General features: G+C 39.2%; 3 protein-coding genes across 3 annotated transcripts in view; 1 reads left to right on the forward strand and 2 right to left on the reverse strand.

Annotated features, from left to right (window-relative positions):
* The window catches only part of LOC140928894 (DNA-directed RNA polymerase III subunit RPC2-like), a 28,416-nt gene extending 21,446 nt beyond the window's left edge, over window positions 1-6,970 (forward strand). The window contains exons 39-49 of the mRNA XM_073378696.1: window positions 284-344; window positions 692-774; window positions 1,210-1,258; window positions 1,360-1,377; window positions 1,935-2,040; window positions 3,148-3,244; window positions 4,577-4,667; window positions 5,301-5,347; window positions 5,702-5,761; window positions 6,259-6,348; window positions 6,689-6,970. Of these exons, the coding sequence (XP_073234797.1) occupies window positions 284-344; window positions 692-774; window positions 1,210-1,258; window positions 1,360-1,377; window positions 1,935-2,040; window positions 3,148-3,244; window positions 4,577-4,667; window positions 5,301-5,347; window positions 5,702-5,761; window positions 6,259-6,348; window positions 6,689-6,821 (835 nt within the window). The 3' untranslated portion in view covers window positions 6,822-6,970. The remainder of the gene's footprint in view (window positions 1-283; window positions 345-691; window positions 775-1,209; window positions 1,259-1,359; window positions 1,378-1,934; window positions 2,041-3,147; window positions 3,245-4,576; window positions 4,668-5,300; window positions 5,348-5,701; window positions 5,762-6,258; window positions 6,349-6,688) is intronic.
* Window positions 6,971-7,178: 208 nt separating this feature from the next.
* Window positions 7,179-25,402, reverse strand: part of LOC140928895 (WD repeat-containing protein 76-like) — a 25,632-nt gene continuing 7,408 nt past the window's right edge. Inside the window, exons 7-16 of the mRNA XM_073378697.1 lie at window positions 25,385-25,402; window positions 24,854-24,906; window positions 24,314-24,467; window positions 22,885-23,043; window positions 21,934-22,061; window positions 20,745-20,852; window positions 19,858-20,004; window positions 12,237-12,293; window positions 11,039-11,141; window positions 7,179-9,930 (exon numbers count right to left, since the gene is read on the reverse strand). The exon at window positions 25,385-25,402 is cut by the window's right edge and continues 81 nt beyond it. Of these exons, the coding sequence (XP_073234798.1) occupies window positions 9,775-9,930; window positions 11,039-11,141; window positions 12,237-12,293; window positions 19,858-20,004; window positions 20,745-20,852; window positions 21,934-22,061; window positions 22,885-23,043; window positions 24,314-24,467; window positions 24,854-24,906; window positions 25,385-25,402 (1,083 nt within the window). The 3' untranslated portion in view covers window positions 7,179-9,774. The remainder of the gene's footprint in view (window positions 9,931-11,038; window positions 11,142-12,236; window positions 12,294-19,857; window positions 20,005-20,744; window positions 20,853-21,933; window positions 22,062-22,884; window positions 23,044-24,313; window positions 24,468-24,853; window positions 24,907-25,384) is intronic.
* LOC140928889 (E3 ubiquitin-protein ligase TRIM71-like) lies at window positions 14,692-17,540 on the reverse strand. Its single transcript, XM_073378693.1, has one exon. It carries the CDS (start codon window positions 17,489-17,491, stop codon window positions 15,275-15,277), a length of 2,217 nt encoding a protein of 738 aa, XP_073234794.1. The 5' UTR covers window positions 17,492-17,540; the 3' UTR covers window positions 14,692-15,274.

The raw sequence follows: 25,402 nt of genomic DNA on the forward strand, positions 1-25,402 counted from the left end.
TCGTTAGTTCTTTTGGGAGTGCGCTGATAGTCAAACGAAACTGTACTAATAAGAAAAATGATGTAAGCAGCTATAAACACTGTATAGTGGATAACTTCTTTCATAGGGAAGAATTTTAATTTCAGATACTCTAGATAAAATGTAATGTCACAAACAATGTTTTTAAAAATGTCTGGCTTTATTCTGCAGTTTTTGTAGCTCTTTGCATGGGATTTGTTATCAAGGAGTAAACAAATTTATCACTACACTAGACACCATTGCAATCATATTTCTTTATTAATAGGTATAAAGGCCCAAAAGATATTTACATCGAACGAGTACTGGTTACATCAAATGCCGAAGAGGTGAGAAACTCAGTATAATAATATTAGAAAATCCTTATTGAGGATGTCGACATTACATACAGGAGGGTCCTCCATTAAAAATTAGAAAATAACTTATTTTATGATATAAGTAAAAATTATTAAGAAACAAATTACAAGGAAACATAATTTTGCTTAGCAGAGTATAAGAATCATAAAAGGAAAAAAAGGGAATAAAATTAAGAATAATTACAAGCTGAAAATGCACTAACATACGAGAAAAAAAATAATTAAGAGTTGCCTTTGGACAGACCACGCTTAAATGCCAAATTACGGTGAAAACGACAAGCAGTGATTCCTCATTGATCACCTTTTCTCTTCCATGTAAGGCTTTCTTGATCAAGATTCTACAGAGACAAACACGGCGCCCAGAGATTGGTGACAAGTTCAGCAGCAGACATGGCCAAAAAGGGTTAGTGTTATAAAAAGAGTTGTGGGTATGTATTTCCTACTGCATGGCGCAGTTAGAGAACTACGCTTTGTTTGCTTCAGCTTGACTTGTTCGTTGCTGTTACAGCGTAAATAGAGACACTCAGCATCACGTTTTGGGCAAACTTCATTTTGTTACACGTGACCAAGGTTTCTTTTTACAGGTCGTTTAATGTTCATTATTTCACAAAACTGCCCATCTCCTAATTTGAGAAACTAAAATCTAAAGTTTGTCTTCGTTGGCGTAAACGTGATACGAATCGCTCGAATGTGCAGAGTAATAGTCCAATATATAATTATCTAACGGGTGGTTTGCATTGTTCACTTTGCCTACTGTAGCAAGTGAGGGTTGCACATTAGGATTTTAAAACAGCTGACTTGTACTTACTGTTAATCTTCAGCTTTCATTCTTTCTTAGAGTTTGTGGCTTAATCGTTAATCAGGAGGATATGCCCTTTACTGATCTGGTAGGAATCTCTCACTTTAACGATCTCCTCTTTTACTGTTTTCGTTAATTATATGTAGTATTTTTTCTAACGGCTTTTTTTATTTTACTTGTTGTTCTCAGGGTATCTGTCCAGACATTGTAAGTATTATACTGGCCCATTTATTGAAATGAAACCAGACTTTGAAGTGAATGTCCATTTTATCTCTCATCCATTAGGAGAGCTAGATTTCGGAGTAATTCACTTTTTACCCCTGATCATTTACAGTCTGTCGTACAAAATGGAAATAAAATAAATGGTCTTTATTCACCCTCGGCAATTTTTGAAGCGCAGCAAATAAATAAAACAGATAATTTAAACCATCAGTTGGCCATATTACAAATCGGCTGAGGAGTTGGACTTTGTCGTGTTACTTTCGTCCTACCGTCTTGGACCTAACAGGTGTAATAGTGATTGTCTGAAAAGCTGATACACTGTTTGTGATTCCCTTAACTTTAGTTTTTCAAGCATATGAATGTTTTCTTCGAAGAAACAAATTGAACGAGAAGATATCAATTTGGAAACGGATTACTCGGCTATAGGTTAGGCTCAATATAATCTTCTCGAAGAGAACACAAAAGCAACAGCTGCGGTAGTTAATATCATTTTCTCAAACTCTTATTTCTATTGTGAACTGTCTTATTTGATTGTTAAACAGATTATGAATCCCCACGGTTTTCCATCTCGAATGACTGTGGGCAAGCTGATTGAACTAATGGCGGGCAAGGCTGGTGTTTTGAACGGACACTTCGGATATGGAACAGGTAAACACTGAGGATCCTTGGTTATGAAAAATATCTACAGCCGAACCTCGCCTTACATACACATCTATAATAAAGACACCTCTCTACTTGGAGACCGAGTTCTTACAACCTCTCTATGAAGACCTTATTTATGAGGTTTGACTATTATGTGACACAAGTAAACACAGCAAAGCTGATGCGGCCTCTATTGATAGCAGGGCGAGGAAGCCCCGGTATCCACTTGCAAATTTTCTAAACTGATCTCCATACATTTCCTTAATGAATTAGTTGAGAGAATTGGATAAAATATCAAAGCATTTTCCCTGAGGTGATGATTTTATTTATTCTCCTAACCTTTTCTTTTGATAATGTATTGATATTTTGAGGAGAAAGTTGATATTGGTCACTTTTGGGACTTAAAGGGTATTGTCTCAAATTTCTCTCGCCTAACGGCTCGTGAAATTATGTATAATAATTTTGAAATATCACTCGTGGTATTTATGCCAAATATCACTACAAATCATACTATTACCTATACTAATACAGTTGGTGAATCCCTATTTAGGGGAAATTATTTCCAACTAGACAATCCATGGTTAATCAAAGATTTGTTAGTTTCCAAACTCTCCTTACGAAGACTTCTGTATTACAAACTGTTTTCTGAGTCCGAAATATGGGAACTTTCATGCCTATGGTCTTTACTTCAGTAATACGCACATGTCTTGCAGATAGTTGGCTCTGTCTCTTTGGTTTCCGTATTAACGAGGTTTAACTGTATTGACAGTGGAAAAAATGTAATGGCGTAAGAACAAGTTAATTAACTGATTAAAAAAAGTTACACTGGTTAACATGTGATCGTTGCGATCGCTAGGATCTGTGAATGATTTCAGCGATTCTATGGAAATAACGCTTTAACGATCGTAGCGATCTTGCAACGATCAGTTAGATGGTCTTCGGTTCTGTTTTAAGGCTGGTTTTCAAATAGACGCTACGATTGTTGAAAGCTCCACTCTTTTCAGCCATTGTGCCGACCCATCGGAGTGTTCTCAGTCTTAAGTTTTAACATCATTGTGGTCGACAAGTACAAGAAACATTGATCGATACCCTAACCTCTTTACTTGTTTTCAGCATTCGGAGGCGACAAAGTGGAGGATGTTTGCACTGCCCTTGTAGAAAAGGGTTTTAGTTACACAGGAAAGGAATTTGTAACGTCTGGCATCACTGGGTGAGATAAGACTGTACAATTACTTTTTCCCGGGAGGAACTTGGGTTAATTTTTGCTGGGTATGTGCCGCTGGCCTCTCAGAGCCCCTACCCCATTTTAGTCTACTCTGTGGCCAACAGACCATTTTACAGTTGTGGGCGTAGTGTCCTAGCCTTAAAGTGGACGTGAGGCTGAGGTTGTCCTTGTTTTGCTACAAACCTCTTTCTTTTTCTTATGGAAATTTTGCTGAAAGAATAATAGTAAGCATAACAACAACATGATTTACATAATAAAGCAGGAAGGGTCATATCAAGACAAGGTCAACTCCAGCCTCGTTTGCACCTGTAATTGTAAAATGGGCTATTATAGACCCCATCTTAGTTACTTTTTGGCAAATATGTAATTTTCGCAAACCCAACTTAGTCACTTTCTATTTTTATGAATTGACCCATTTTTTAGATTGAATGAAGAACACTTTACTTTTCATTTACAGTACGTTTGCTAACCGTAAATAACAAGAACTGTCTTAGCCCAAAAAATCTGAAAATGTGCGACCCCATTCTAGCAACTCTATTGAAAGTGCGACCCCATTATAATCAACCCAGTCGTGAAAATGCGACCCCATCTAGCGGCACATCCCCATCAGCCTTTTGTATGGAAGTACCCCCCCCCCCCCCCCCCCCGTACCTTTTGTGCCGAAAAGACAGAAACCTGTCGCCTGGGTAGCTGGCTTTTCTATTAGAGCGTAATAGAAGAAAAGTCCCAGGCGTAAACCTCAAGAAGAAGGGAAAACTGATTACTACAAAAACAAGATAAAGCGATTTTTCAAAAAGCTAAACAGCATGATAACCACCCTCTGAAGGTGTGCTTACCGCAAGAAAAGAACAATCTAACCTACAATCTTAGGCGTAAAAGCTTCCAAAGGCCCAAGATAAACACCGAACCTTATAAGAACACATTTGTAAACAGATTAATTTTTAAATATAATCTTTTATGATATTTTATGTCATACATGTGTAACTAGTTTTTCGCATTTTTTAATCTTTTTATTCTATTGTAATTTAGCTGAACTTTTAATCTTTTTATCCTGTAACATTGGATATGTATTTTTATCTCATGAGCAATAAAGGCATTAATTATTATTATTAAAACATTCCTCACGCCTATTTCTTTCGCGGCTTGGCCGCACTCTAACGAAACCATTTACCAACAGTCCAAAAAAACGAAGGCCCACCAAATTTACATATTTTTTTCTAGAATCCGCTCTCTCACACCATCGTGGTGTCGGAGGGGTGGGGGAAATCTAGTAACACGTGTTTTATTTGATTTTCTTTCTGTTTTTATTGCCTCTAGGGAGCCGTTAACAGCCTACATTTTCTTTGGCCCGGTTTATTATCAGAAGCTGAAACACATGGTGTTGGATAAGATGCACGCTCGTGCCAAGGTCAGTGGTTTTCTTTTGAATTTCGGACCCAGTTGTTACACGCTAAAATCTTCAGCTGAAACTAAACGTACGTGTATGTAATAGCTTTGTGAAGGAAGGAACGGTTGGTTTAACTAAAAAAGGATTGCTGTACAGGCAGCTTTTTGTTGCGATGTTTCTAAATCTCATTCAGTCCCCACTTCTATTAAAGAAGAAGGAGAATTCAAACACCAGAAAGCTCAGAAAAATTTTCTTAGCCCCAGGTGAGAATCGAGTTCTAGTTCGGACGCTCTAACCACTGAGCTACTGGAACTCTAATGGCGAGCATTGCAGCGGGGACTTGCTCGAAATTTGGCCGTCCACCAGCGTACAAACCCAAGACTGTATATTTATATTAAAGAAGAAGGAGAATTCAAACACCAGAAAGCTCAGAAAAATGTTCCTAGCTCCAGGTAAGAATCGAACTCACGACCCTCCGTGTTCTAGTTCGGACGCTCTAACCACCTCTGTAATCCATGTAATGCGGACACTTGACCCTGTGCCTTTGGTGTCCATGTAAACGCCGAAGTTTGACTGTGTTAATGTTTGCCTCTGTCTGACTCCAGGACGTTAATACTGACATGGTGTGCATTCTTGAATCTCCTGTTTATCTAGGGGCCAAGAGCTGTGTTAACACGTCAACCAACGGAAGGTCGCTCAAGGTGACAAGTAGTGGTATTATAATTTAGAGGTCTAGAATCGCGTATATGGCAAACGGTTTATGTGACGTACCACGTGGCGAAGGTTTTGCCTTTGCTTGTTGTTTACTGCTCATTGTACCGACTCGATAATTTTCCTAGTTTTTGAAATTTTTTGCTTGAATCTGATTTCCCGAGCGTGATTCCAAACCCTCCCTTTTATTGCCAAACTGTAATTTTAATTTAACACGACGCGATTTACTTTAAGTACTGTTTTTCGTGTTGTAGAAGGCAAACGACTAGAATTCATTGGAGGTCTGACTTACAAAAGGAGCTAAACTTGGTAACTGAGTAACCTGGCATTTTCTTTTTTTTCAGGGACGGTGGCTTGCGATTGGGTGAAATGGAGCGCGACTGCTTGATAGCCTACGGTGCCAGGTTGGTTTACGTTCTGCGAAATCTCGATAATTTTTTTAACTGTTGGTCAAATTAAATGTCTTTGTTGTTTAGTACACAGCGAAACAAAGGACCTCCCAATTGGACCACAAGTGCGAGTTTGCGCTTAAGGGCGACTCTTCAAATCCAGTTAACTTGAAATTCGAAAGTCATAAAGTTCCTATGTAGTCTTTAAGTCTGCCACTGCAAAATAATCTTTAGCTTAAAGCAAATGGGAGACTTTGTACTTCTCTTTTCTGGATGTGATGCATCCAAGTTTTGGACAGGCAGTGTGAAACAAGTGTCTAACAGTTGCTAACTATACGTACCGTCATACATTGAAACGAAGTAAAATTACATAAATGCAACTAAAACGGGTACTGCGTGGTGATTTGCAATTCTCTGGGTGAAATCCTTTCAAAATGAAACCTCATGGTTGTCAGCTCTGTTACTGAATATATTTTCGTCATGTGAGTATCATCTGTTTTGTTTCGTACCAGCATGCTTCTACTTGAAAGGCTGATGATTTCTAGTGACGCATTTGAAGTTGACGTTTGTAGTGAGTGTGGGCTGATGGGTTACTCTGGATGGTAAGAACACTCGATAATTCCCTTATTTAGAAATCAATCTCTTAAGGGCTTTTGATATTGAGAGACGTAACTGTAAAAACGTCCGTAACAGTTCGTATGAACCTTCAAAATTACCGTTGCATAAAGGCTTGTGTTACATAACGCCTAACAGGTTAATGGACCAAGTATCATTTCCTATCCGCTATGCTTGTGTATACAGTGATACTCATAACACACCCGAACACTCGACTTATAGCCTGTGTACAGTCGCCCCCTCCCCCCAGTAAAAAATTTGGAAAGGGGGCGGCTGTACCCAGGCTATTGACTTAAGGTCGTACGCCACTGTGTTATTCCTTTGCAGGTGCCACTACTGTTCGTCTTCACACAACATTTCCACTTTGAAAATACCTTACGCTTGCAAACTGCTCTTCCAAGAACTTTTGTCCATGAACATTGTTCCTCGACTTTCACTCAAACACTACACTGACGAATGACATGGAGATTTTTTTTGAAGTTTTAATGACTCCAGGAGCCAACGATGCTGCGATACTGAGTGCAGAGATACTCCCACAGTGAAGGCGAATTCATTAACATGGTGCAACTCGTGATGTTTTTGTTCACTATTGCAATAGGAAATTTATCAGAAAAGTAAATAAACAAATTATTTAACTAAGAAGGAAGACCTCTGCAATCTTGCTGTCCTTGTGCAGCCGTATTAAATGCTTACTTGAGACGAGATCAACACCGGCGGATCTCATCCTTATTGTATCATTTTGGTGAATAACTTATGGCGATTTTTCGTGTTGCTCCCCACCCAGCTGTAGTGAAACTGTGGCATGAGTCACGTGATCTTGCGAGCCCATGGAATGAAAAAATCCCTCCGGCAAAGTGGTATTGAGTCATGCAATGCTTGCATTCATTTGTTATAAATGAGCTAACTCCTTTCTTACTTATACAAGTGGTGAACTCTGTAATCCATTCATTGTGCAGGAACACGCCGCTGCTCAAGAGGTATTCCCTTGTTTAGAACATTTAAGAGGCTAAGGTTTGGACAAGGGTTCGGAGAGGGGTATGATTTCGCTAGTCGTAGCGTCAAGTGTTCGGGGTTTCTCCGAGTTGACCGCTGGTCTTAGAGTAGTCAACTTAACAGCCTTCCTTCTTTCCGGGGTCTTTTATATATCGCGCGAGATAACGCGAGTTGCTGGAAACACAAGAGGCACGTGGTACTATGACAAAGAATAGAATCTAAGCAGATGTAGACATCGCGGATATTCTTGGTGTTGCGGAGGCCAATGTCTTGATGTTACTCATGATCTTGAATCGTACACTTGGTATCATTTGGTGATCATAACATCCACAAAATGCCCGCATCTTCATCCTTTAGTGTGGCGCTATCGTTAGGTCTTTTGGTGCGAGGTAGGAGAGGTCTCGCGCAGATGCTGCTTTACGCATTAGACAGGGACCGAAGGAGGAAAACGACAACAACAAAAACGCACAACCCTGGGATATTAGCGCAGAGCTCAGAGATCTCGCAACATGCTGAAAAAAGCGTGATATTCGTTCAACATATATGCGTTTTTGACCAAGCGTGAGGTTAAGATGTCTGGATATTGGCCAAGCTCTTTCTTGTGTTTCTACGAGCGTGCGTTTTTTTTTAACGGACCGATACGAAGTTCGAGGACAAAAACGCAAAAGAAAAGAGGGCAGTGTCCAGCAATCTTGACCGATCAAGCTCGGTCAATAAAAGATTTATAAAATGGCCAAAAAGATAACTTTTTCTTGAGGGACCAACGCGGAAAAACCTGAGCGGGCCAGACGCCCGGGTAGCGAGCCAAAACACTGGGTTCGCTCCATTTTGCTCGCTTGCGAACTTAGTTATTTCTAATAAACTACCGCATTAAAGCGGTCAACAGTGGTGTAACCTGTTTGGTCAAAGTAAAAGAGAGTTGAGAGTTCTTTATGTAAAAGAAATTCCACTTTACTGCTTACTAAAAAATATATATATGATAAAAAAGAACGTAACATAATGACTGTTCCTGGAAAGTTTACCAAGTTGACTTTTCCAAATTACAAGTACATAGACCGCCGCTGTCAATGCTAACAGTTATGTAGCTGCAGGTTTTTTGAAAGCCAGTTGTCTAAATTAAGCAAGGTAATCGCGACACTGATCAATGATGCTAAACCACAGTGAAGGGAAATGGTGGATCTAAAAAAAACGAAAGTTGGCCTTCAAGAATTCTAGATACTTCCACATTATAGCGCGGAGAATTTTGTAAACTTTCCGGTGGCATTATTGAATATTTCGTTTTTAAAATAGTTGATAATTAAGAATTAATTGATCATTTCAGACGCTCTTTCAAACACCTGAAGTCGATTAAAACTAATGGCTGCACGAAACACTCCTCGTCTTCAAGGTTTTTCTAGGTTGTTGTGCAACGGGCAACCTTTGACTAGCTATTATGTTGTGGCAAGGTTATTCTTCAGTGCTTTTTTCATTCAATATAAGCTTATACTGCAGTGGTCAAGAAACTGCGTGGTGTCTGTTAAACAAAGACCCACTTTTGTTTCGTTTGCTGATTTCTGTTTTGGTGAGCAATTGTGCAGGTTCTTCGTTAGTATACTCTGATTTAGTGTATAAGATAACTTGTACCCGGGATCGGAACTTAGCAGTTCTTTTTTTCTCTTCCATGAACTACAAACAAAACGACAACAAAACATGTGGAAAGTTACCTAAGTCTATTCAAAATTTTTAGTTATTTTCCGGGGCCCTTTCTCCAAAGTCCCGATAACTTTTCGGGTCCGAAATCAAATATTCAAATCGAAATAAAAAGAATAAGAGCGCGGGTCCTGGGAAGCAAACTACTCCATTTTGTTTCATTAACTGATAGTTTTATCAGATAAGATGCAAAAGTATTGAAACGTCTATCTTTCAGGTAAACAACAAAGGTTTACGGGCCCATTAATTATCGGGACTTTTGAGAAACGGGCCCCAGGCTCGGAAAGCTGTTGCATGTAAGCCATGCTTGAAGTTAAGTTTTGATGTTTTTGCAATTAAGGGAATATAAACTTAGGTCCTGTCCACACTAATGCCCTCCCAAAGGTATACGTTTTCGTTGTCATCGAAAACGCATCGATCAATTCGCGTCCGCACTACCGTCCACATAAATACAATATGTATGTGTTTTCGCTTTGATCCACTATTAAGACCATTGGCAAATCGATCCGTTTTCAATGAAAACGCTCAGTGTGTTAATGTGGACGGAAGGCCTTAACGCATCGGAATGGATGCCTTTTCAAGCAAAAGATTTTGATGACTTAAAAACATGCCTTCCAACCGGACAAGTTCCCGGGACTTTCTTAAAACGGGCCCTGATCAAAATTCTTGTCGATTTCTTGGTGATGAAGCCAGGCTGATAAAATTTCGATTTGGTGAATCCAATGCTTTTGTTATTCCGTCCACAAATACACCTTTCCACTTGAATTTCCACCAGCCAACTTATTTACAGAGGGATGAAACACATTCAGGGAGTTGATAGAATTCAAATTCGCGTGACTTAGATGCATCAGTACAGAACTTCTGACTTCAGAGGAGAAAATATCGATCTGAAAAGAAAGAAAACCATGGCGATTAAGAAACTGTTCCTCAACGTTCGTAGACTAAAATATAATTCGCAATAATCCCAGTCCTTTACGTTCTTGAGCAGTAATTTATTTTGAAACAAAAAATCAACGATATAAAGAAAACTTGAATTTTCGATGGCTTCGTGTCATCATTATCAAAAGATAAGAAATTTTAACATGATTCGTGGAAATATATAATATAAAAAGAAAGTGCGAAAGTGCATGTAAATTTAAGCGAGAAAATGAAAAAAAAAAATTGAGAGTTTCGCACGGACGGAGTTCGCTTGAGTGTTGAGCGTAGGTCTTTATCTTTTTTAGCTTTAGTTTAACTTAAAAAATTGTGTTTTAGCAATGTGAGAATGAGTATAGAAAGTTGTGTAGGGCTTCAAAAAGTTGTTTTGGAAATAAGAGCCTTGATACAACCGCAGCCAGGGAAGTACAAAACGGTAGGTTTAACAACGAAACGATGACCACAAAACTTGTGTTTTTAGCAATGCTAACTGACTGTATGGAAGAAAAAAGCCATCACTGTTGTTTCAAAACTGTCAGGATTTTGATGCGATTTATCGGTGATTCTCAGCGCGAAAGTTGCAGGAAGCCTTTACCTCTGTCGACCGCCGCCTGGTTAGCTCGACAGAAAAGCGACGGTCTGCTGAGCGGGAGGTCGCGGTTTCAAACCCCGGCCCGGACCAACACTCAGGGCCTTAGAGAACTAGGGAGAAAGTTCTGCCTTTGTAATGATATCTGCAAACGGTTAGATTTATTAGTCTTCTCGGATAAGAATAAAAAATCGCAGGCCCCGTCTAACAGCCCTTGCAGATACAACAAATTCTGTTGTGAAAGAAACCACACACTGTTCGCAAAGAGCAAGGGACCTAGTCCCCTGTGAGATGGTCTACTCAAATTCACATTCATATTAGGAGGCAATCATAAATATTACTAACTTAATTATAAACTGCACTACAAGTAGGGTCACTAACAAGAAGTGTGGGGAGAGTCCCCAACCAGTGTTGTAAGAATATCCATTTATGTTCGATTTCACATGAGAAGACCAAACAATACTAAAACCACATACGTAGCTTAATCTTACCTGTCTCGGTTGTTTCATGCTTCCAACTACAGCATATGAATCGAATTTTGGATCCCAGGTGGCGCGAAAATTTGTTAACCATCGACCAACTTGATTATCATGCCTGTCGACAGAAGGCAATATCAAAATTTTGGAATTCACTTTTTATACCTTTCTCTACGAAAATAGGCGTCCAATAATCTGTGCTTCGCTTAAAAAAATTGCTCCATTTTCTCATTTGTAAGGAAAGCGGTCATAGAAAAACTTATTCGCACCGGAAGTGAGCCGTACCATTTGAGCTTCCAACCGGAAATACGAGGCATATGGTGAACGTAGTTTCACAAATTGTCCGGTGAAATCCGGGCATTCCGGTTCGAACGGAAAGAGGAATTTGTAACATATCCTCACTGCATACTCATTAACTGACCGCATGATATTAAGTTATGGGAAAAGTCCGCGACTGCTGAGAAAATAAGCATGGAACGAGGATAACACTGCAGTTGTCAACCGCCACGTATGGAGGAGGGGTGGGTCGCGAAAATTGACGGTGGTCCCGGATTACGATCATGAAGAATGACCACGTTTAGGCGTCACGGCCAAATTTATAGTCGACGAGCGCAAGGCATTACAACAGCAACAAGCCTGCGCGATCCTTAAACAAAATTGTTGAGTTGAGCTAATTAATTATGCATTGAGAATAGTCTCAGTATTTCCATTTTTGTTAGGAACTTTTCTCTGGAATGAACTGCGTGTACCATTTGATTTTCAACCGGATTTCCGGTTTTCTTTCTTCGTCCAAATGGCCAACGCTCCAATTGTAGCTTGTTCACAGGCGTCTTTTCGCGCTTGGTACTCGCATTGGTTTCACTGTGCTAAATCACTTCTACGTCTATTCCGATCTTACTGTGATAACTTGTATTTGGTTTTGTCACTCAATTCGCCACTCCAGAATTTACAGAGAAAATGGGCACAAGCTTTTAGTGCAACAACTTCTGCGATCGCTTAGCTGGACAACATAAGCAAAAATTCGCTACTTGTTGCTTTTGGATACCACTGACCAATCACTGCCAACGCTTACCTACCCAAACCATGATCCCAGAAGTAGTTCCCTCGAAAGCTTGCACCCATTCCCCCCTGTTTCTGGAGTGGCGCAAATTTTAAAACTTTCGACTTATCAACTATTCTATAGTAAAAGCCAACTATCCTGAACCCGACTTACCTGAAACAACATTTCGGTGAAGAGGAAACTTGCCCGGATGAGTCAACTTGATTAATACTGATGAAAAAGAAGAAAAGAGAAAACACGAAACAAATTCACTTTGGTTTTTCAAGATCATTGTGTTATCAACAAACTAAAACCGTTTGCAATATCAGAAGCTTTTTATTCAGTTCTGATAAAGTATTACGTAAGCCCTTCGTAGAAATAGGCTGCAGACAGGGGCACCCAACGACAATTTTCGGAAAAATATCTGTTCGGAAGACCGTGATTTGAGATCAAGAATTTTCGAAACATTTGTTGTAAAATTTCTTGCTTGCCTGTCTCTCCTAGGATTTTCGAACATCTAAAAAATGGTAAAATTGCCCATTTTCAGCGGATTTTTACCCTAAAAAGGTCACCTAAAATTTTCGGGAGCCTTTTTTTCTGGCTGAAATTTTCGAACGGGTAAGTTTTGATCCCTATAATTTTCGGATCACTAGACTTTCAGTTAGGAAATCCGAACAGATGAAAAATTTATAGGGGATAAAAATATGCCCATATCCACTGCTATGTTTATACGTGGTTTTGAACTATATTCTCGTCGGGTGCCCCTCTGCAGATTAAGGAGATGAAGAACTCACGTCATCTTCATGTTAAAACTCACTTAGGTGACTTATTCTTGTGAAAAAAATAAATAAAATAACAGCAACACGAACAAAAACCCCTTTAGTTACAAACATGCCTCTACAATTCCTTGTATTTTCAGCTAAAATATAGGATGCAATTGAATCAGTTGCGTGTAATTATGTACTAGTCTCTTCGGCTAAATCTATCTACTAGTTTATTTATAACTTTAACAAACGATGGCGTTACTTTTCCCGAGTATTTTCCAATCTTTAGCGTTAACACAAACAGCAAAATCTGATTGCCCTTTTCTTCGAAACTATGAATTGTTAAATAGAACTAGTTACGAATGAAGAATCATTGCGGAGAGTCGGTAGGTTTTTCTCGATTCTTCATTTGGAGCCGCTTTTTGGTTTCGGCAGTGATTTTGTTTATGCGAAGTTTTCTGAGGATAAAGTTATAATCCGACCTTTTTGTCATTTCCACCATCAAGTGTCATGATTCTGTTTGCTTTTCTTTGTTGATTTCTTTCTTCTTCGTTAAGGACCAAATAGCTTCTTTTTAGTTAAAGCAAATTGTGGTGTTTTTGAAGTGTTCCGTATATACGTATGTGTATCCGATGTGTATATCGATTGATGAATTACAACGTTAAACATGAATTACGATAAAAAAGAGTAAAGCAATTCTGTATCATGTAGACATTTGCAGACGATATTTCTTTGTTTGCCAGTTGAAAATCGTGTTTTACTTTTTGCAAGAATTAAGGCAAAGGAGTAGTGACGTCACTGGACAGCATTTCAGACGTTGCTGAGGGCCGGAGTAAAAACGACTCGAAGAACTCGTTTGAAATTCAGGCAACACAGAACCAAGAACCCTTTTGATGCGAAAATTTTGTATGAAAATTATTTTTCAGCTGCTCTAATACATCATGAAATTAAAATCTCAGTAGGATTCCGATAGATCATTTTGCAGTTTGAATTTTTGTGAAATTATGTGAAAACCAGCAATTCATTCCTCTGGAAGTTAGGCCCCTTTTTTAGACGGACAGTACAATGTTAGTGCTGTTCCCAGTAGTTTCCTTAAAGAGAGCTGACTGTAGGGATTGATATCTAATTTTAAACAGTCAGCAGGAAAATAGCGTATATAGGGCAAGAAACAGTAAGAAAACAACAAAGACACAACTTTTCATGAGGTATATATACTTTAATAGCTGTTTTTGTACATTTTAACCATTTTCTCGATCTTAAGATAAAATTCCACACAAATCTTTATAATTTGGCTTCCAGTAGGCTGTTGTGATTCTGGGCGCCCTGTGGTGGAAGTAGTTGGCTCAAGTTTTGTCTAAGCAGCAAACATTGAGATTCAAGGGATGACAGTTTCTTAAGGGACAAGTTGTCCGTTCCTCAAAAGTCCCGGTAGCCTTTTTGGGCCTGAAATCAAATATTCAATTCAAATTCTTTTGAAAGAACGAAAGTGCAGTTCCTAGCTTACAAACTGTTGAAACCAGTCCATTTTCTTTAGTTAACTGATAGTTTTATCATGTTATCTGCAAAACTGTTGAAACCTTTACCTCGAATTTTAACAAAAACAGGTTTCTGGGCCCATTAATTATCGGGACTTTCAAGAAACGGGTCACAGATTAGTGCTTTGTAATGGAGCCCCACGAAAATAAACAAACAAACAACAATTTTAATAGATTCCTATCCTGCACAAACAACACTGAACAAATTACATAATTGTATCGTATGCTGGTAACCGTTGAATTTGGCGGCTACATTAACATTTATCGTCTAATACCGTTATATGTTATTCCCAGGGAAACAGCTTTTCTCCAAACAACAACAACAACAACAACAATAACAAACTTTATTAATAAACAGATTATATTAAAGAAGCACTGCCCGCAGCTGGCAAGGCTATTGGAGGCGGGGCAGTGCGTCCAAAATGAGTATATGAGGTAGTTAATATCTTACGTAATTTTTGTTACTTTTTTTGGCTGTTTTGGGGTATGGTAATGTACGCTAATGAAGTTAAAACGAAAGAAAATTGAAAATTAGCCGAGATAAAAAAATAACTATAACATATACAAATAAATAAAAGTTTAAAAAAAATTATAATATGGATAAGGACTAGATAACACGATAAAGAAGAATGAATTAAACAAATAGCAAATTGTAAAAGTAGAAACGAACAAGGAAGAATTTGTTTTTCGATATTTTTGGCTAATTTTACCTTTTTCTAACATAGTCTTCTTCCGTGTTCAAATTCTGAATTCAATTCTCACTACTTTGTTCTAACAGAGTTTTAACCACAAGCTTTGTAAATCAATATTAGATAACAAATACCCATATAAAACATTACCGTTCATGTAAAAAGATTTAAAAGAAAGAAAGAGCCAAATATTGCATTCTTTGTGATACTGAAACTTAACTGCTTTATTCAAAAATCTGAATACGACTGTTCCTGAAGTCAGACACAACTATTTTACCATCACTGAGAACTGCTGCTGAGACCGGTGTATTAAACTCTCCTATCCCGCTTCCTTTTATTCCAAACTTAGCGACAAACTTACCACTCACATCAAACACCTGAATCCTGTGATTTACAGTATCACAAACTAACAGGTGTCCTGCCTTGTCCATGGAAAAACAGTAGGGTGTGTTAAACTCCCCATGCGCATTACCCTTTTTCCCAAATTTGTAAAGGAAGTTACCCTTCCTATCAAAGCATTTTACAGAATGATCACCAGAGTCTGATACTATAAGGTAATTGTCATGTTGGATACAGTGAAAGGGTCTAGTGAAAGAACCCTCTGTGCCAAGTTTATGTAAAAACTGTCCATCAGCGGAAAAGATCTTAATTAATTTGTTATTCCTATCAGCTACAATGATATTGCCATCACTGTTAATAGATAAACCAAAAGGAAATTTAAATTGATGATCAAGACTTCCTTCTCCCCCAAAGTGGCGAAGGTATCCCCCCTGTCTGCTTAGCACTTGAACTCTGTGGTTAAACTGTTCAGATACAATAATATTGTCACCATGATACGCTGTTCCGGAGGGGAAGTCAAACTCACCGTGTTGAGCACCCTTTCCACCAAAAGATTTAATATGAGTTCCATCGCTCTTGAATAAGTGAATCTTATGGTTACCAACGTCACTCACTGCAATTTCATCTTGCTCATTTACTGCTACCCCCCAAGGACGCTCCAATATTTGTTCTCCAAAAGATAACACAGGTCTGAACTGTCTGGGTTTGACTTGAACCTCAAAAGGGCGGCCACGGATATGTTCTCCATTAACCTTCACTGATGCACTGCATGTTCCTGTTTCTTTGGCAAAGTATTTGATCTTGTAACTACCATCTTTGAAATCTTTGACTTGCACTTCAGCTGCGCAGTTATCGCCTTGACGATTACTGACTTCCAGTGTTACGGAGTCGCAATCGTCGTGATACTGTTGGCCTTCCGCGTTTCTTGTTGTCACAACAAGCTGTGCTTCAAGTCCAACAAATGCTTCATTGATCCCTTTTCCATCAGCACTTGATAGTTGAGCTCTTGTTTTAAGGGAGCCAATTTGTTCAGCGCTTACAAGTTCAAATAACTTGTGATTCTTCACAAAATCAAATTTCTGAAATGAACAGTCATCACTATCACTTCTGTTTTCTTGGTTGTTTTCTTCCTTTAATATTTTGTCCATCAGTTCGTTCGGCTGCATGAGTTGGGCGCTTGTGCTTCGCTTTAAAAGTGTTTCAGTATTTTCTGTTTCTGATTCATGTCGTTTAACTTGTTCTTCAATCTGTTTCTTTTGATTCTCAATTTCTTGAAGAGATGCGTTTGTCCTTCGTTCCACGTCATCAAAGATCTCCAGTTTCTTTGCTTCAATGGCTGCAATGATGCTGTCAGCATACTCTTGTACGTTTCTCTTCACACGAGCAGCTTGTTCTTGAACCTCACTGAGGCTTTTGTCAAGTGTGGTGATTTTGCTTCTCTTTGTTTGAGCTCTTTTTCTCTGAGATTCAATTGCAGATTTAACTCTTAACTTCCGCTCATTTGCAGCTTGTTCCAGAAGAATCTTTCCGTGCCCATCATGATTCGTTAACGCACAAGCGTTGCAGATTGCGACTTTGCAGATATTGCAGAAGAATTCTATTTCTTTTTTCTCGTGGCCTGGCATTGCACAAAATTCTGGCCTCTTTAAAATGTTCTCAAAGTCTTGATCTTGAAAGTCTTCTAGTGCCAGCGCGTAGTGATCTTTATTGGCCTTGATTCTATTGTGGGGACCAATACACTCTTCGCACCAGAAAGCACAACACTGGAAACAATAATGGCTCTGTTTCGTTCTTTCGTCGCAATTTCCACACTTAACTCTGGTTGTGTTGCACTCCCTTATAGCTAATACATCGAGCAAGCTGTTAATACGAAAGTTTGTTGGCAAAGCTGCTAGGTTTCCATTATCAGGGACATTGAATTCCTGTCTACACTCCGGGCACGCAATTTTATCTCGTCTGCCATTCGTTCGTTGAATCCCATTCAGGCAATGAAGGCAAAAACTATGCAAGCACGGCAACTGTTTTGGATCAGTGTACTTGCACATACACACAGAACATGATACTTCTTCATGAAGGTTGTTTAACAAGGTTTGAATATCCATGTTGACCGTACTGGCGGTCGCCAAAGGGTAAACGTGACGGAACGGCGAAAACTATGTTGAACACAATGGAGTTTTTTTGTGGGTTAGGCTTATTATTTTTGCACATGATTGACCTCGAGAAATGATATTATAAACCAATCAAAGGCCTATTTGACACGTTTTGACGTTAAGTAGCTTCTGAGAATGATTGTAAAATAAATATCCGGCATTTCTTAGAACTGAGTTCAGGGTAGCCTGTGCCAGGCTCTCAGATAGTATAGTGCGGACGTATTAAAACGAGCAAAGCGAAAATAAGACGGGCGCGACTTGGGAAAGGGGGCGGTGGCGGCGAGAAAAATCCCCGCGCGCTTTTCGCATTTTTTTTACTGAACGACTTTTCACCACCATCTCGGAGCCTGGAACAGGCTAAGTTCAGGGTGGATGCTGTTCCCTGACCTTTACTCGACTGTTTTACAAAATAAGTGACACTGTTATTTCAGGTTCGTTTTTGGTTTTTCTTTGATGGAGAGCTGCTCTTTGGCACGTTAGCTTATTTTGGCACGTTAGCTTATTTTCAACAACAAGAGACCTCTACAATCATGAGCAAAAGGTTTTGGGACACTTTCTTTGGAATTTGCATGTAGCCAGCAATACATATTCATAAAAACCGCCTTACCTATGGCGTTCAATCCCCGCCAAAAATCAACTTGACTCGGCTACTCAACATTCAACTTGAGCGGCTAACATAAAGTTAGAGCAACCAACTTTCAACTTCATGTTTCAACATTCAAAGTTAAAAATTCAACTTAAACTTCCAACTTTTAACATGATCACTTGTTCTTGAAAATTGAGCGCGCAGCATTCTACTTATATACACAACATGTTAGTTGTGCAACCAACATTCAACTTGAGAAACCAAAAACCAACTTTGCAATTTCAGTATTCAGTGCTCGGCGTTATATATGTCTGGTCATCTTTTTTCATAGTGCGATGTCAAAACGATATTGAACTCGTATCAGACGTGATTGGTAGTGAATAATTGCCGTCACGGATTAAACTTCATCGTTGCGAAATCTTGACCTCGTTGTGCGGACTGCGTAAAATGTCCGCCAAAATGTATCTTATGTCAAAGGCTGATGTAACAGGCCAACTTCAAGTATATGCAGTCTCGCCTAGTGTAAAAAGGGGGTTGGTAAGCAACACACGACTACCTCGTGCCAAAATGCTGCTTGTTCCAGAGAATGTTTTCTCTGGCGGGCAGATTATAAGGAAAAAGGTTTTGACTGAGGAAATGTGTTTTTTGCCACTTATTTCATACTGAGAGGTCGTGATACGCATATTGGTTTTCTGCGGTTTATTATCTTCTCTGGTCTGCATGATCTCGGATGAAAGAACGTTCTCTTTGACCTCTTTTGAAATGTAAAGCTCTTTAAAATAAGGGTTTTAGGTTGTTTAATTTTTTCCAAAGTGCCTCCTGGATCTGAATAACTATAAACGATTTTACTTTTGTCCGTAAATGTGACGGGTTCCTGCATTGTTTTGTAACGCTGGGCCCAGCTTGTTGGCGTTTTTAGCCGTTTTTAGCCTGGAACATGCCAGGGGAGCTGCGAGTGGTCCAGCTAAGCGACAGCCGCAGGCGAAAGTAGACGCCACGGCTATGAAGATATGGATAATTGACTCTACGATATTTCTTTCTTTCTTTTTCTTTTTTTTCTTTAAATACTTGTGCACCGAAGGCGTTCTTCAACGAGTCTTTACCACGTAATCTTTTTAATTAGAAATTTAGATTTGAAAACAAAATATATACTAAAATGGCATTTCTGATTTCAAGGTCCATAATTTAAGAGGGAAAAGATGACGCCTATTTTTTTCTTTCTTTGTTAATAAATAAACAAATAAATAACTCGTTTCTTTACGCGAATCATTTTTTCACTCTTCAGTATCTTCAAGTTTAAATTAATTTGCGGGACTGGTTGCAATCGGTTGTGAACCTAAGAGCAGTCTGCTCATGTGTGACTTCTGACGATATTCCCAAATGGAGGCTAGTCAAGAGCATTCGTTTGTCACTGTGATTTGACATTTTTCCATTAGGAGTTTGTATATCATCCCCCAAAAGGACTTTCCAGCTTTTTTGCAGTACAGTGGAACACCGCCTTACGGCCACCTAGGTAATACGTTCACCTCGTTATTACGGCCAAATTTTTTTGGCCCATTGGTGACCGTATTAAAGGGGTTGCTATACAATTAACGCAGTACAGCACAATGCATGCCGGAATCAAAATAACGTGACCCAAGATATTTAAAAACTATAACCAATGCGTGATTATTAATTAAACCAGGGCTCCCCCTGGATACACCTCTACCAAGCCATAAAGGCCCTTACTTACGTCACATAATCATCAGATGACGTCACTAACACCTGGCTGCCAGTCAAGGGTGAAAAATATGCAGACGTAACGACACGTGTTCGGTGTAAGGAGCTCAGCTTTGATTTCGCTCCTTTTACATTTCGAATGTCCCAGAAAGCAACAGATCTTAAGAACAAAAACAGAAGGAAGTTAGGGTGGCAAGACATAGGAGAAACATTACTCAAAACCGATGGCTCAAAAATGTTTGTCTATCGATTATCTCAAGATGGCGTAATGAAAGAAATATGCGTCTTCTGACATGGAAGACGACAGACCTCCATATCGATCCATACTATTTGCTGTATAACACGGCAAGTAGGCCTGAATGAATTAATCAAAAGAGCTATCAAGAGAATACTTGCGACAAAATGGTCGGGCCCAAAATGAATTTGAGACTGTTGCTCGTGTGACGTCTTTCCTCTTACCGGTCAAAATATTAAAAATAGTCCGATAATAACTTGAACATACTAGCCTAACAAACAAAAACATAGAATGAAAAAGATACTTGTCCTCTTAAAACGCAATGGTGTGAAAAATGTAATTTTTAGTGGTTGCTTATTTACGTGTCCGGTCAAATTGACCGGCAAACCGAAAGTGTGCCCGGACATATTCCGTTGACCAGCCCTTTATTTTGAGCCCTGATGGTATATCCAAGTTAATTTATAAGGAAACCAAAAGGACAGATGTAATTGTTAGAAGCGACCGTAATATGTTGGCATTGATTGTATGAAGTTTTACATCGTTCAGACCAATTGATTTTGAGGCTAGAGGTGTCTGTATTAAGGTGATATAACTGTTAAGAACAAGTGAAATATTCGTAATATGGAATATCTGTGCTGTAGAGTGACCAAATATGGGATACTTACCCGTCAGTTGACGAAGTCAAGAAGAGATTATTGTTTAATGGATGTGTATCAATGCATTTGATAATTTTATCATGAAGACAATAACTTTGCTCTGCTAATTTGACCTTTCTGAAAGTAATTTAACAAAAATAACTGTTAGTGACGCGAAAGTAACAAAACTGAAACTACTTCGAGGCGTTTGACGCGCCATTAGACTACTCCCCTAAAGATCTACACACGACAAAATGTTGTTGGCAATGCCACGCTTTGTGATTGGCTAGGAAATCTTACGTCATTTTCTCAACCAATCGACATTATTTTTAGAAACGAGAAGGAAACTTAGCCGAGTTAGCTTTCGCAAAGAATTTTGGGAAAGTTACTGGGGACGCGCCGATCAGCTATTGGCCAATTTTTCCCTTTCCCTAGTTAACAGTCCCAGAAGTCTTTGCGAAAGTTAATTCGGCCCAGTCTCCTCGTTTCTTGAGTGGCGAATGGGTAGACCAGCACCGATTCCAAACAAGGCGGTTGGTGATTGGCTGGGAAAACAATAGGGATTGTGACATAACAATGCCCCTATCCCTGAAAAGAATAGGAATGAAATAAGAGGTTTGGAAGGGTAAATAAGAGGTTTGGAATAGACCAATTTCGATACATTAAAATTCATACTTGGTTACGAGGCTTTGGGATTAAGACAAAAGAACTGTATTTATTATAGCTGAGCCTCAAGATGATTTTTGGTGTTTAATACCACTAAGCCTTGAAGCCAAGTATGAATTTTAATATATCGAATTAACAAATCGGCTACAATTTCCCATGGTCTGTACTCTTATCGACCGTAGAAACGACGTCAAAATGTTCAAAACTCAAGTGGAACCAAGGGCCCCGGGCGAGTGGTTTCACTGAAAAGTTTTGGTCGATAAGAGAACAGACCATGGGAAACTGTTGTCGATTTGTTTTTTAAGGTAACATTGACAGTTTTGACGTCCATTTCTGTTGAAGTTTCTCTGAAAATCGCGCGCGAGGGAAAGAGAACAACAAATTGCACCACCATCATGTCATTTCTATGCACTGTATTCTTATCGAACATAGTTCTCAACAAACCAGCGCGCGAAGAATCGCTCATTTGCTGTAAATACTGGCTTACTGACTCGCTCGAAACCGATTTCCTGTCCCCCAATAAGCACACGCATAAAAAAAAACAATTATATACCGTTTAGTTCTTGTGTCAGCAACCAATACGTAGCCTGAGTCAGTTGCTGCTAATATGGTGTTTGTGCTCGGAGATCCAAATGCGAAGGACATGAATCTAGTGTAGTCATCTTCTTCGAAGGCATAAACCTAAAATTTATAAACACATTTGTCACATTTTATGCTTTTGTTTGCAGGAGCGCGAAGAAAGCGAGAAGTAGAGTTAAGAGTTGTAGACAAAGCCCGTTTCAATGCGTCTACCGTGATAAACCGTAGTTGCAAGGTTTGGTTTTAAACGTTGCGCTATTAGGAAGTCAGTTCAACTCAAAAATTATAATTACAGTGTAAAAGCTGGCTAAACAGGTTCTTTTTAGAAAGTTCGACTGATTTAAATAAGACCTCTACCGCTAAACTTGAGCCAGATGAGAACGACTGTAAAACGCCGTATGAAACACTACTTGGAGTTCCAGGGTACGTGCTAAAGACGCAAAAAAGCAGATACCTAGTAGATCAAAAGCGTACGTGTTTCGAAGACTGTGTTGAGCGATGACACGAAATTTAGGCTACATTCACGAATCACACGGCACCGGACGAATTTTTGATCGGCTGAAAGTTTTGACTAGACACTTCGCTCACACGGAACCGTTAAAATTTTCGTCCTGTTCACACGCGGAGCTTTGAAGGGCTAGGCGTCTAAATTTTCGTACGGTTTAAGGGATTCCGTGTGAACAGAACAATTCAGCGCACGAATTCTCACCCGTTCGAAAATTCGTCTGGTGAAGCGTGAACATTGCCTTAGAAATATTTTGTCCTACAAAAAAAGCAGGCTTTTTGTTAATACTGCAAAACTTGTTATGGTGACTGTATTGATAACAAAAAAAACATAAAAACGCTTTTAAGCAAAGAAAAGAGAAACCTAGGTTAAGATTTAACTGCGATCAGCAATTATTTGCTCGACCTTTGATAAACTTACCTCTTGAAACGTAGCAGATGTGACGTCACAACACCTGATTGTTCCATCATAACTGGCACTGTAAAGTTTTCCGCAGTTACTTGGATCAAACAACATACAGTTGATGGGGCGAGAATGTGGTTCATAAAGATAAACACCGTCATCGCCTTTCGATGAACCCTAAAAAATCAAAGCAAAAGGCAAGAGTTTAATCATAGAAAATATGAGATAGCAGTGTTGGATGGCAGGTGACTCAGGCATGTCACACCAGAAGGGATTTGGTCTGGTGACTTTGTCAGGTTTTTATGAGAATTTTTCAACAGACATTAGTAGACTATTTTAGTGTCCGTTCTTTGGAAGTGGTGCGTAGTCTTGGTGTGGAGTCCTAAGTATGGAGAGGATAATCTTGGAATCTACTCTCCTAACTTTGAAAAGAACAGTAATGGCAGCTTTGAGAAGGCCTCAAATGTGAAACAAAAAGACGTTGAAATCGACAACGTGAAATATACACTGTAGCAGTGAACTTTACTAAGGTCTCCGTTTAACGATTTGAAACAACATAAATGATTCACACAGTCATAGGTTTTCGTTGAAATTCCAGCTACACTCCAACTACACATAAGATCTAACATTCTCCATATCTAATAACCAGGAACAAGGTCTCCATTGTCCGCGCAAAATTTTTTGTAAGGCAGTCCATCAACGTAAAGATGAGTTCTTTTGAAATGAATGCGACAATTTTCTTCCAACGATTTATGCCCCGCCAGTAACAGCGAACTGACCTTAAGTGTGAGTTCTCGAGCTTAATATAGTCACTTTTCTTAGACCTTTTATTATAAAGGCCTGCTCTATCATCTTATAGTGAAGGGGAAAAAATGGTAGTCGTGGGCCAACTACAAGAGCTTTGAAGATAATACGAAAAACTATACGTTAACAAAACAAAAGGGTTTGTTTGCTAGGAGTGGCATTTTGATTTGAATATTTGACCAGTTTTGGAACCGAAAAGATACTGTAACTTTCGAGATACGGACCTCGAGAGCCCAAGACGCGCTAGCCGAAGCCAAATCTAAAGGTCGCTAATATCCTGTGTCGGCAAGTGTCTCGCCCTCAACTTCTGCTAGCTTGTCAGCCAGTGGGTCGACCAGTGTCTCGATCTCGATATCGCCCAGTTTGTCAGCAACGGTATCGGCGTCGCCATCTGCTAGCGCGTCAGCGAGTTTGTCGACCAGTGCCTCGGCCTAGACATCACCCAGTGTGTCAGCAAGTGCCTCGGCCTCAACTTCTGCTACCTTGTCAGCCAGTGTGTCGACCAGTGCCTCGTCCTCTACATCGCCCAGTTTGTTGCCAAGTGTCTCGGTCTCCACCACGGCCAGCCTAGCAACCAGTGTGTCTACAGTGTGTCTCTCTAATAAGACCAAAAATGCAAATAGAAACTACTTTTCGTCCTTACCACATCCCAAATGCCTATTTTGCCCCACTTGTCTCCAGCGAACACCAGGGTCTTACATCTTGCAGGATGAAATGCCATTGAGAAGATCCTATCTGGAACAACCTTGGCTACATGTCCTTCTCTGATTTTTAAGCGTTGCAAAGTCTTTTTGTAACTGCAAAATAACGGAATTGCAAGAAAAACTCATAGGCAATGATTGCAAAGAAACCATTACTCGAAAACCAGGAACTTTATAGTAAGGTCATGTTAACTCAGCACAACTCACAAGAGGTAACTTTACAGCAAATTTATACGTTGAAATGTGGTATCTTCCACGTTCTTTTTAGCCAAATCAACTTTGTTGGAAGCGAGACCCAGTTAAATAACCAAAAATTGTCAGTAAAACACTTTACATGAAGGCCATTGTCAAGATACTGAATGAAAAAGCTGCATGTTTTCCTATTTGATCTGCAGCATTTCATAAGATCAATTGTCTTATTGCTGAGATAACATACAGGATTTGTAAAATCGTTTTTGTTATCTCAAGAATAAAACACGTACCTTTCTACATCTGTTTCTTTAACTTCATCATTTTTTTCTTCCGACTTCTGCGACTTCATTATCAACAGAATACAATCATAGTCAACATGGATTTACACAGTACTTTTATGATTTCTCAAATTACACATGCTTACACAAAAACGTAGAAAGCTGAATGGGTTTTGCAATTATACATGACCGTAGTTCAGAGAGATAGGAAGCAGGGTGAGATCAATTTTTCACTTGTTAATGAAAAATGAAAAAAAAAATCTTCAAAGGGAATATGGGTAATTAAGTTATGCCTTTTGGTCTTAGCAATGCAGCGTTCACATTTTGACTTCTCAGAGAAAGCAAAAATAAATATTTTAAGGTAGGGCTAAAAGGAAGAAGGATACTAAGTTATTAGTTTCACTTGTTAGTTTGATGAGCTTACATAGCAAAAAGGTGTCTATTAAAACGTCGTGATGAAAAATAACAGTTAAAGTTCTTGACACAAAAAAATTAATAACAAAGAGTAGTGGCCATAACAAAATAGTGTACAAGTGAACCTACCATATTGGCAAGGACTGT

This window comes from Porites lutea, chromosome 2, assembly GCF_958299795.1.
Source record: "Porites lutea chromosome 2, jaPorLute2.1, whole genome shotgun sequence".
In the NCBI taxonomy this organism is placed as follows: domain Eukaryota; kingdom Metazoa; phylum Cnidaria; class Anthozoa; order Scleractinia; family Poritidae; genus Porites; species Porites lutea.